At 40.9% G+C, this 12,316-nt stretch overlaps 1 protein-coding gene across 4 annotated transcripts in view; it reads left to right on the forward strand.

The window, feature by feature from the left end:
• LOC146350291 (gamma-glutamylaminecyclotransferase-like) overlaps nucleotides 1-11,108 on the forward strand; it is a 98,953-nt gene extending 87,845 nt beyond the window's left edge. For 2 of the 4 annotated variants that reach the window (XM_084844683.1, XM_084844680.1), the window contains one exon: nucleotides 7,448-8,021. In XM_084844683.1, the coding sequence (XP_084700809.1) occupies nucleotides 7,448-7,938 (491 nt within the window). In that variant the 3' untranslated portion in view covers nucleotides 7,939-8,021. Of the gene's footprint in view, nucleotides 1-7,447 lie in introns of all 4 variants that reach the window. The other 2 variants (XM_084844682.1, XM_084844681.1) reach the window with 2 other exon arrangements.
• The last annotated feature ends 1,208 nt before the right edge of the window (nucleotides 11,109-12,316 follow it).

A 12,316-nucleotide genomic window follows, 5' to 3' on the forward strand; every position in this document is an offset into this window, starting at 1 on the left:
CCTTATGTTCTTATGAACTTGTTGTTTGAAGTAAATATACAGTATTAAAATGTAGTCCTAGCTGGTCTGGTTGTGAGATTCTTGTTGTCGTTTTCCAATTGTGTTTTAGCTGTTTCCATCTCAAGTCACACCATGCACTTTATTTTCTGTTATTTTTGCTTTCCCCTTCTAAAATATCATCCTAAGCTGCACCAACAATTGGATAGGCTTCGGTTGTAGTTAAAAGAAATTGCTTGAAGAGATGATATATGGATTTCACTCATTTTCCCAGGATATTAAACTTTAATGGCTGCAGTATGAATATTTCATGGCTATCTTTTGAATAGGTTGTTTTGTCCTGGAGGATATTGTACATTAGAAGGCCTGATTTCTGTCTAGGCAAACTGGTGAAGTGTTGGAGCATCAACTTTTTTTAAAAATTTGATTACAAGGAAAAGCACATTTCTGCCACGGAATCTTCTATTTATGTGGCTTAGTACTTGTTTTTTGACAGCTGGCTACATGAAACTATGCATCAGATATTATTCTTTCCTCTTGCCACAAGGTGGCTAAATAACCTTTTAATACATGTGAAAGGGTTATTTTATACAGAGGATTGTAGAACACTGAGGGTTTAGGCTTGGTCAAGTTTATTTTGCATTCATCTGCTCCTTTGGAAGAGCATACAAAAGACCTAGGTAGTTATGCTGGTCCATTAGAAAAAATCCAAAAGCCACAGTAGGGCTTTGTTAGGATCTACTAAAATGTCACAGAATAGTGAGCAATCTTTAGAGTCCTCCAGGCTTTGGGAGAGCAGTGAGTAAATTGTGTGTTCTGGGCTGAGAAAATTGTTGGCATCTTAGAGAGAGTGAGAACTGTATTTTCACATCTTCTACTGCTAAGAACTGTGATTGTCATATACCAGGTGGCCCAGAAGTAGGTATACAGTTGTTTAGAATGTTGACAGAGGAAAATGAGATAAGAGTCGCTCTGACATTTGTGAACAGTCCGAAAAAGTCCACACGACGTGCGTCTAAGCAGCTATCCATACCTAGAACATCCTTGCAACGCTTAATACGTAAATTGAAATTGAAGCCGTACCGTCCAAGACTGCTGGATGATCTTCTTCTGGAGGACGACCCAGACCGTCAGTTGCAATTCTGTGAGATGATGCGTAACCAAATCCCTAACGAACCAGACCTTCTTGATAAGATCATCTGGTCAGATGAGGCTTCTTTCAAGTTGTCAGGCCACGTGAACAGGCATAACTGTGTGTATTGGGCAGATGAAATCCTCATTTGACTATCACATCTCAACTGAACCAGCCAGGTGTCACAGTGTGGGTTGCACTGTCCAGCGAAGGTGTTGTAGGACCGGTTTTCTTCGATACAACTGTGGATAGTAACAATTACCTAAACATGTTACGCGACGAGGTAGTGCTACAACTCAGAACCAGGGCTAACTTCGCCGAACTGGTCTTCCAACAAGATGGGGCACTTCCTCATTATGCTTTTGCAGTAAGGGACTATCTTGACAACACCTTCCCACAGCATTGGATCGGACGACGTGGCAGCATTGAATGGCCGCCAGGTTCACCCGACTAAACACCAATGGACTTCTTTTTTGGGGGGGGCGTAGTAAAGAAAAAGGTTTTTGAGAGGAATCCCCGGACAGCGGACAAATTAAAGGAGTTCATCTCAGAAGCATTTATGGACATTGATGCGGACCGGAATTTGTGTCGTACTGTGTGTCACAGTGTTCTGGACAGGTTGGAGGAATGTTGCAACACTGATGGAATACATTTCGAGCACTTACAAGATTCAATCGTGTTAAACAAATGTAAATTTAATAAACAATGTAATAAGCAATGTAATAAAATGCAAATAAACTATACTGTATACCTACTTTTGGGCCACTCTGTAGTTGATGTTAGGTCACACTCTTTCATGGAATTACATGTTCTGACTTCCTGGGTTTCATGCACAGATCTGTTAAGGATTGCAGTTAGAAATATTGTCCTTGATTTAAACTTCAGTTTCCTCATTGGCTTTAGCCCTATTTAAACATTGTGAAAGTGGTTAAAGTAAACACGTGAGGAGAGGGACATTTACCCTGGAAAATCAGGGTTCTTAATCATGTGGAGACCTTCCACAGATAAAGGAGGCTCTCCTCTACAGAAAGTCGTGCTTCGTGAGTAGAAGGCAACAGCAACACACCGGGAGGATGGGGCTAGCGCAGTCCTTTTCCTCACATGTTTACTTTTCCCCCTTTCACAACACCTGAACAGGGCTTTTTTCTTTCTGTGGAATAGCATGTCAGCAACTAGGAGCCATAATGGAAATCCTATTCTGAAGTGTTAAGCAGGGCCTTGGAGACCTCTTGCCTCCAATAATCTGTTGTAATAAAAAGCTCAAGCCCTCAGTTCCCTTTGACAAATGAAGATGTGAAGAGGAGCTCTTGATTTCAGTTGTGAGAAGAACTCTTCTCCCAGAAACTTCTCTTTCTTTTTTCCCAAAAAGCGTAGCTCCATATGCGCAGGAGAGAAATTGCTTAATGTAAATGGAGCGTATCTTTTGCAGACAGATGCTCTGCTTGCTATAGAGATTTTAATGTGCATTTTCATTTTCCCTTTTATATTTTAACTTATTAACTCTGACAAGTAACCTCTTGGTTGTGAACAATTTAATTCACAATTCACTTTTTCTGATTCAAAGTGAACATGAGTGCCCTAATCCCCTAATGGGAATTAATTGCATGTTTCAGTGCTTAACTCTGATCCTTTCTCAATCCCCACTGGGACAAGTTTCTTCCTGAAGGATCTGTGTTTGTTATTCAAAACGCAATCTGAAAGGTAATGCTTTTTTCCCTTCAAAAGGGGAACTAGAACAACTGAATATTAATGTTCTTTCCTTTGTAGGCGATCAAACTGCAGCCTCGAACCCATCTGATGTCATGAAGGATAAACATACAAACCTAAATGTTGATGAAATAACAGGGCAAATCAGTGTGCATTTTGAAAAGGCATCACCACAAAAAAGGCAGCATGTGGTTTTGAGGGGAGAGTCTTGTGTGTTCTGGAAAACAGTATTAACTTTTCTTATGAAGTAAATATTATAAGTCTTGCTCAGTGGTCAAAAGGGGACAGCTGGTTTCTAGAGTGGCAATCCTTTTGAGCAATAGGAATCCTTTTCTCTTTTAAAATGACAGTCCTTTTGACCAATAGGATTCCTTTTTTCGCCTTTTAAAATTTTGAATAGTGCTTTTTGAACATAAGAGGTGCTTCACAGAGACTCTGGGTTATCTTTAATAAACCTGTCTCCATATATACTGCAGATTGTGTAGGCATAGCTCCTCCTACTTTATTTTTATTCCACCTTCCCTCCAAGATGTGCAAGGTGACATACATGATACGCTCCCTTTCCCCTCGCCATGTTTATTGTCACAACAATTCTGTGAGGTGGGTTAGGGCTGAGAGATAGTGACTGACCCAAGGTTAACCCATGAGCTGAGTAAGGACTTGAAGCTAGTTTATAGCCTGAAACTCTCTCATTTCTGCACCACGCTAGCTTTCACCTAGTGACTTCATGGCTGCAGGAGGAGCTGAACCAGAGACTGCTGGCCTCACACATGCTATTCCAGTAATTTTGAAACGATATGCCATGGGGGAACTACTTGTGCAATATGAGAAAGAAAAGAATAATGAAAGGCTTGTATGAGGCCTAAGTACGCTCCAACAGAAACAGCTGCCTGCTGTGCATCTCTGCATCATTCACTGCTCTGGCTTTGCCTCCTACTCCAGCCTCCACTGAGGCCCTATTTTTATGTATGTATGTATGTATGTATTGCATTTCTGTATCCATCAGCTGAAGCTCGCTGACAGGTTCACAACAATGTATATCTCTTTCCATGAACTGTCATGGTTTCTCTTAAAGGCTCCTAGGAATTGTATTTTGCTGTGGCGCTGAGAATTCTCTGATAGCCACAGCCTCCACCATGGAACTACAATTCCCAGAGGGACATGGAGAGAGGGATGTGGAGAGAAGGAATGACAGTTAAAACAGATTAAGTCTGTAGTGTAGATACATGGTGAGGATGGCCAGTGCTGTCCTGTCTCTGCGTCTGGTGACTCTTGATGCACAAAGTGCCCTTAAGATGTGACTATCACTTTCGTCTCTGCATGAGTCATTGCTGAGGCCTTGCCACTTGGCCCTAAGGAGAGTTGTCCAGTAACTCATGCAAAATCTGAGGGTGGGTAATTTATTCATGACATTTTTATGCTGCTGTTCCTTGCTGTCTTACATTCTCTGACAGTAAACCTCTTGGGCTGCTGCAAGAGTGAAGTGTGCTTCCAATTTTAATTTGAAAAATACACGGCACTACACCCAACCTAAACAAATTAGGGTGGGGGCTTAAACAAAAGCTAAGGGGAGTTACATATTTAACATTTTCCTACACCTTTAACGTCATTTAATGACCCACCATCTACAATCCGGGCCAGGTGTCCCGCCCACCTTCTGAAGATTCCCTACATCTGGTAATTAGAGACCAAACTGCTGTGTTGGGGAAAACCAGAGACCATCTCTCCTAGCAGTTCAGTGACTGATAGCAAAATTTGGGGAAGCATCAGATGTTCTGGGCTTTAGGTAGACAGAACCATCACGGAGGGAGGGAGATGCAGCTGGGAAGCAGAATACTTTGAACAGTAGCCAAGGAATAAAATGGGAACCTTTTCATTACTTTAGTAAATAGGAGATGCTTTTGCCCTATACTGGGAAAGTTGATCCCAAAATGGAACATCAAAATGGGCAGCCAGGTGTATTGCAAAAGACTAGCTCCACACTTGTGCCAAAAACTAGAGTCACAATGTGTGACAGACACCTCCTGATGAGAAACATAAAACATTCTGGAAATGGTGCAATGGAATGAAGGCTAGATCTTTGGCAGAGAATGAGCAGCACCCATTGTGTAATGCTTGCTAAAGCTAACAGATGTGAATAACAGGGATGCTGAAATTCAACCTCTGTTTTAAAAAAGAAAAGAAAACCTGTACATTTTGCATGTTGTGTTCAATTAAAAGAAGCAACAGTGGTTGATTTGGGAAATTATGTCATCCAGCATTGTACAAAATACATTGTACACAATACATTCATCAGAACCATCAGAGAACTTGTTCCAGTTAAGGAGGAGAGGACCCCCCCCCCCCACACACACACACACTGTCAGGTGTGAAATTTTGCCTTTGGAATCACAGTGGCTCCAAAGCCATAAAATGTTGCATTCCTTTAGAACGCTCAGTTCTATAGAAATGCCTCTGCATGGTGTTTCCAAAAGTTGTTGTGTGGCAGGAAAATCTGGACATAGGAATTCACCCTTCTAAGCTTTTGTCAAAGGGAACAGAACTTTCAAGTGCTGATTTCTTCCACAGGCCTGTAATCCTTAATAGTTTTAAAAGATCTGAATCAGCGTTTAGGAATATGTAACTGCGGTTACAAAGCTGTTTCAGTACACTAAATGCACCTGTCCCATACTACGTTTGTGAGGTGTGGGCGCATGCTCTTTCTCCCCTCACCCCTCACTAATTGGGTTGTATTCAGCGTTACTCCTACTTAAGAATGGGACTTAAGTTAGACTAACACTGGATACAACCCACTGACCTAATCTGCACATAATGCCATTTCATGGATTGTTTAATCCATGAATTGGCAGGGCTGTGAACAAGGAAGGGAGTGAGCAAGCTGCCTCCCGCGCGCTCGTCGCTTCCATTTTCAATCAGCTTTAATCAACAACCCAGGGACGTTCCTGGGTTGTCTGATGCGATGTCTGAACACAGAACCCTAGGTTGTTGTAGGGTTAAACAACCCAGAGTTTAACCCAACGACAAACCTTGGGTGATTGTTAGGTTAAATTCTGGGTTGTTTAATCTTAATAAATAATCCATGGGTAGTCTTTACATCTGAACGGGGAGAAGTGTATTTATGTGTAATTTCCTTTGCTTTCAAGGAAGGTGGTATATTTCACAATGTAAACAATTATTTGGTGACTTGTGGATTTCCAGATTTGATCCAGTGTTTTGCTGAATATTCCAAACCCCCATGTATCATGATGTAATATTTCCCTCTCTGCTTCTTTTAATATACCACTTGAGCCAAAGAATACTTGCTAAAGAATAAAAGTATTGTCCTCCAAATCCTTATAGCAAGAAAGAATACATTGCACTGCAGGTGAGGTTATTATTTCTATCCTTTCCATCCCACAGGCTACTAAGTGATGGGCATAACAATCCTGGGGGCAGGAGAAATCTGTGGTGGATGCAAAGCCACTCCTAAGCCCTGGCTAAGCATCTCCCCCCCCCCGCCCATGAAGGGATTTTCTTCTTTTCATGCCCATTGACACCAATGGGAAATAAATTAACTATTCCACCTCCAAGGCTAGCATTGTTCCTGGCCTTTGTTTGGGGTGTGCCATGGGGAATTAAGTGGTATAGGGTCCTGCAGCTCCATGGTCACCCTGCTTTTGAAACACATTGATATTCAATTGGCAGAAGCAGGTCCGTAGTTGGTGGCTATCTGAATATCTATCATAAGTTTTGGTAATGAGTAAGTCAAGTGGTTTCTTTGGGGAAATTGATATTATCAAATCCTCTACACAGTTGGGTACACACATATGTGACTGGATGGAGAAAAACTGGGCTATACGCAACTATTTCTGAGACAGTTGGGCTGTTCACACAACATGACAGCCTACTGTGGGTTATTTAACCCATGGTGAGGCTGTAGTGTGTGTGGTCACCATATTGAATACGCAACTCTTGCTCGAGGGGTTGTCGTGTTGTGTGCACCCAGCAAGCATGGGTTGTTGTTGTTGTTCAGTCGTGTCCGACTCTTCGTGACCCCATGGACCATAGCACGCCAGGCCTTCCTGTCCTATGCAAACATTGTTTAACCCTCACATAACCCATGCTCATCAGGTTTGCATGACGTGACAAATCCTGAGCGGGAGTTGCATATGCAACCCGGCACCCATGGGTGCTGTGCTCATCATGGGTTAAATAATGTGTAATCCAGTCCCGGTGAATGGTTACTGAAAACATTGGGATCGTGAAAATGGCTGCCTAGATTAGTCAGCCCAGTTCACATATTAACTTTTCCAAGTAGTCCATGAACATACGCAGCTGTATGGAGGAAGTGGATAGTGTGAACCAAACCCTCAATAACTAGAGTGGTGTCTGGTTCCTACTACATAGCTATAACAAACCATTCCTTATTTTCACTATGGTTATGATTTTTTGCCTTTAGATTTGTTAATTGTGGATTTTAACAGGAATGTTAGCAAGAGGCAGCTTGAATTCCTTGGCATGTTTTTAAGCAAGTGTATTTGTGAAAGTTTTTGCTGCAAGAGTGACAGTGTTTTAAAGAGAAATATTTATGCAAAGTGCAGTCATTTATTAATGCTATTTTTTTTCTTTCAGTTCCTTCAATTGGAAGAATGGCCCTTGTCTTTGTCTATGGAACCCTTAAGAAAGGCCAGCCAAACTACCCACACATGATAAATGGTGCTCATGGGACATCCAGATTCCAGGGCAAGGGACTCACAGTGGAGAAATACCCCCTGGTGATTGCAGGGAAATACAACATTCCTTATTTGCTGAACAACCCAGGAAAAGGGCACCGTGTCACTGGAGAGATTTATTCTGTTGATGACCAGATGTTGCAATTCCTTGATGAGTTTGAAGGTTGCCCAGACATGTATCAGCGTACTCCAGTGAGAATTGAAGTAGTTGAGTGGGAAGGTAAAGGTAGCGCACCTGAAGGGAGACCAGCTGTTAACAACATTCTGGAATGCTATGTGTACAGCACCACTACTTATCAGCCTGAGTGGATAAATCTCCCTTTCTTTGACAACTATGATTCCTTTGGGAAACACAGACTTCCGTATGTGCTACGGGAAAGCAGAAATTAAAACTGGAAGATACAAGAGTACTTCAAGATGATAGCATGAACAGACTAAGGAGCTGAATAAAATCTCTAGCATTTTATACTGAAAGGAAGCACTAAGATTTCTGACCAGAATATAGTTGATTTTGAACAATTATTTTATAGTACAAATCAGGTTTGCAAACTTTATTTGCCTAGTCATGCAAGGTGAATAATGGATAAGATGTTTAGTTTTCTTGCTGCACTTCTCAGTTTAAAACTTCATCAAGAAAATGTTTTGGTTTTGTGCAAGGCAAAGAGGAAATGTTGCTGCATTTTTAGCAGTGTACTGGGGGAGAAAAAAGTTCTAGCTCATTATAATTTTTTTTTTTTATTACTGCACAACCTTCACATAAGCCAGAAAATGGCTCTAGGAAGAAGTCCATTAATTAAACGCTGCTAGACAAGTAAGTTCACAAACAGCGCAGTCCTATAGGGTGCGCCCTGGGTACTTGTAAGCCTCCGAACTTGGAGGCTTACGGGTATCCTATGCAGAGCGGGAGGTACTTAGAGCCTCCCACTCTGCATTTAAGCTAGATGGGCATGTTCACCTGTCTAGCGAGGCTTCAGGGAGAGGGAGGGATAAAGGCTAGGATTTATCATATGGCTGCCACCCTGGTTTCCTCTCTTCCCTGTCACCGGAAACACACCCTTCCCCCCGTTTCCATGCTCTGTTTTCGGAGTGCAGAGAGGTAGCCGGTTACAAGGGGGAGAGGAATGTGGTTTCTTGACTGAGAGGTTGCAGCCCAGTTTCTGACCTCGCAGCCAAAAACCAAACAATCCTGTGTCTCCCGGATGCTATTTAGGGGTCACAGGATTGCTCTCTAAAGGAATTCAACCAGCAAAGAAATGGGCTTAAAATTCAGTCCTATGGGTTTCAGTAGCTCCAAGTGGTCAGGATGGAGCAAGAGTGATCAGAGCACCACACTTTCATGATATGTGGCATTGTTCTGGTGTGGTGAGCATTATCCTAGAATAACAAGTTGTGGAACATAAATTGGGATGGTGAGGGGGGGTGGGGGGGTAAGTGAATGTGGTATTGGCTAACACTGCACAATCCAGGTGCTATGGGGCCCTTACTGCCTCATACTAGGTTTCAATTCAGTGATGGGTGTTACTGTATTTAAATTTCCCTGCTGTCTACTTCAGCTGCCTAAATGACCATAGACTGTGGGTGCTTCCAGACAAACAGCTCCTATTGTGACCAATCAAAAAGCATTCTAAAATTTTGTGAATGAGGCAGGACGATTCCACAATAAAGCCTTCTGTGGAAACTTCCTATATTGTTAGGTGTTGATTGGGTGGTAGTGTTTTGAATCAGCAACATGAACCAGCACCCACTTTCCAGTTAGAGCTCAGAATTTTGACATATGCCAGTAGGGGAAAAGGCAGCGATTAGGGACATCCATGTTCTGAAATGATTATATTTTAGAAACATGTAGCACCCATGTGTGGCCTTGCTATACCACTGAAGTGCAAGGCAGTTCCTGATATTGATTAAACCCTTGTGGCATAAATTGGCCAACACTAATATCGATAAACATCTCTTGTTTTTTATTAAGGAATTCTATTCCAAGAGTAAGAGTGGGGATTTCTGGTTCATTAACTGAATGCATCCCCACCAACAGAGGGGTTAAACAAGGGTGTCTTTTGGCTCCACTACTTTAATTTATATTTGAATGATATAGTTTCAGAATTATCTGGGCCAGAATTTTTTCCTCCTGCAATTGGGTAAAAAAAGTTTTTATTCTTCTATATGCTGACAACATGATTTTATTATCACTCACTCGTATAGGTTTATATACTATAAACAGGCTACTGTCTAAGCTCAGTGAATATTGTACTAAAGAAAGGTTAAATATTAATTATGCTAAAACAAAGATGATGGTGTTCAGAAAGAGACATTCCCACTTCCAATGGTTCATTGATAGCCATCAGATTGATCAGTGCTGGGAATTTAAATATCTTGGCATTCATTTTACAGAAAATCTTTCTTGGAAAGCTCATGTAAAAGCAACTAAAGTAATGGCCTTAAGAACTATTAGAGCCATACTTAAATGTTATTGTACTGCGGGAGATGGTTTAGTTGATCCAGCTTTGAAAATTTTTCAGAGTAAGGTAATTTCCCAAATTTTATATGGGGCTGCAGCTTGGGGTTGGGCTGATTCTCTAACGGTTAAATTGGAGGCTCTTCAAAATAGATTTCTTAGAAAACTTCTAATTTTGCCTCCTGGCACTCCTGCTGCCTTGGTTCAGGCAAAGGTTGGTCTTCCCTCCATTAGAGCTCGTATCCACTGTGCCTTGATTAATTACTGGAGAATTTTAAAAGAATCTTCTGTCCAGATTTTGCCTAAATTATGTTATGAACTGCTGTTAAATTGTAAATTCTGGAGCTCAAGATATTAGAATTTACTACAATCGTATTTCACATTGGTTGATGTATTTTCTACTCTGAATTCAAAACAGAGGCTTCGTGAATGTATCTTTGGTCACAGTGTTTTGCTGACAGACAGGCCATTAATAACTCAAAATTTTCAAAATGGTATAGGCTCCAAGTATAACCACCAAAGAGCCGCCTATTTGACAAAGCTTACTTTCCCAAAACTAGGCAAGCTTTTACTGCTCATTTTCAAACTACGCGAACAGCTATGATTGGTGGCAGATATTCTCAAATTCCTTGGGCTCAATGTTTATGTATTTGTGATGCTCCAGAGACTGAAGATCTGCCACATTATTTGCTGTCCTGCCCTTTATATTCTGAACCAAGGGCTAAATTTCTGGGTTCTATTTTGTCTTATCTGTACTGTAACACTGTTCTAGAGAAGATTTTCTGTCTGATATAGATCCCACTATAACTCACAAGGTCTTTTTTTGCTTTGGCAGCATAGAAAATTCATGCAAAATGTATTTCTGATAATGCAGTTGGCTGTTTTGAGGGTGCCTTGTTTTAATGGTCTTTTAGCCATCTTAATTCTCAGATCATAATTATTCATTTAAATGTGGAAGCGGTATATTCTAAACGATTTTAAATGAATTTAAAATAATGTTCTGTGAATATATTCTAGTTTTAACCATTTTAGATTTTAACCTCATGTTGTATCTGCTCTAATTTGTTTTAATTGTTTTGTATTTATGAATGGCCCATGGCCCACTACTAAATAAAAAAAGGAAAATAAGATTAAACTCACAATACTTCCCCCTTTTCTTTTGAATAATTATCCTATTGTTTTAAGTTTTTATACATAGAATTGCTTGATCATAATCATGTTTTCCATTTTGTTGTCTTTCCTACTCCTTCTCTTCTCTGCAATATTCTGCTGTTTGTTTGTTATTTTCTTTTTGTTAAGCATTTAACAGGGATTATTTTAATTGTACAGTGGTTGTGGTATAAATCTTGACAAAATTAATAGTTTACTTAGGTTGATTGTAAATAATAAGTCAAATTCATATATATATATATATATATATTTAAAAATCATGTACTTTTGATATTACTTAAAAGATCATACTTATAGCAGGCTATATTGCAACCTTTTGGTATTATTATAGTTTGAATTAAATCTAGACTCTGGAAGCTTTTAAATGTAGCTGCCTGGTGCACTGTAAAAGATTCACAAAAGCTGTGATAATTATATGTACAACTAACTATTCAATTAAAGTATTTGAACAACTTTTGGTGCTCTTGTCATTTTTTCTTTTTTAAAGACAGTTAAACATAATGGGTTGGCTCCAGGATCTGCCTTCTGTGGACGGAAGGACGCCTAGAAGGTGCCTCCGCCCAGTTTTCAGGTAGCCACCCGCAGCCCATCCCATTCAGCAGGGTCCACCAACGCTCTGTGTAGCATTTTCAGTGGGTTGGATGGGCTGCTGTGGAGAAAGGGGGGGGGGGCGATGCAGAAGTCTACTTCCACCAGTCCAGTTGCATGCACTTAAATCTGAATCCAACCCCATGTCTTTTATAGATCAACTAGTTTTCAATCTATGATAATAAAAGTAGATGTGTTTCTGTCAGCGCCATAGCTCAAAGACCATGAAACCAAGACACCTGAAAGCTGGCATACATACTAAGTGGACCCTAGGGGTGTGTGCCTCAGGGTTATTTGGTTGTTAAAACACATTAATGAATTTTTAATTAAATGTGTCCGTGTTTTGAAGCTTGCAGTACTGTCTTCAATCACTAGGTGGCAGAGTACCCTAACCAGTGCATAGCTTTGCAGTCAATAGAGTTTGAAGCCAGTGGGAAGGGACAGTTATACAGCTGCCCCCTCCCTCCTGCTGTGGGCCAGCCTCTCCCCTGCCCCAGGGGAATGGAGTGGACAGACCCACCCTCAGAGGAATACAGGAGTGCATCATGGCAGGGGCTG

This window comes from Heloderma suspectum, chromosome 3 (assembly GCF_057233095.1).
Source record: "Heloderma suspectum isolate Gila_16-S chromosome 3, 16-S_ref, whole genome shotgun sequence".
NCBI classification, from domain to species: Eukaryota; Metazoa; Chordata; class Lepidosauria; order Squamata; family Helodermatidae; genus Heloderma; species Heloderma suspectum.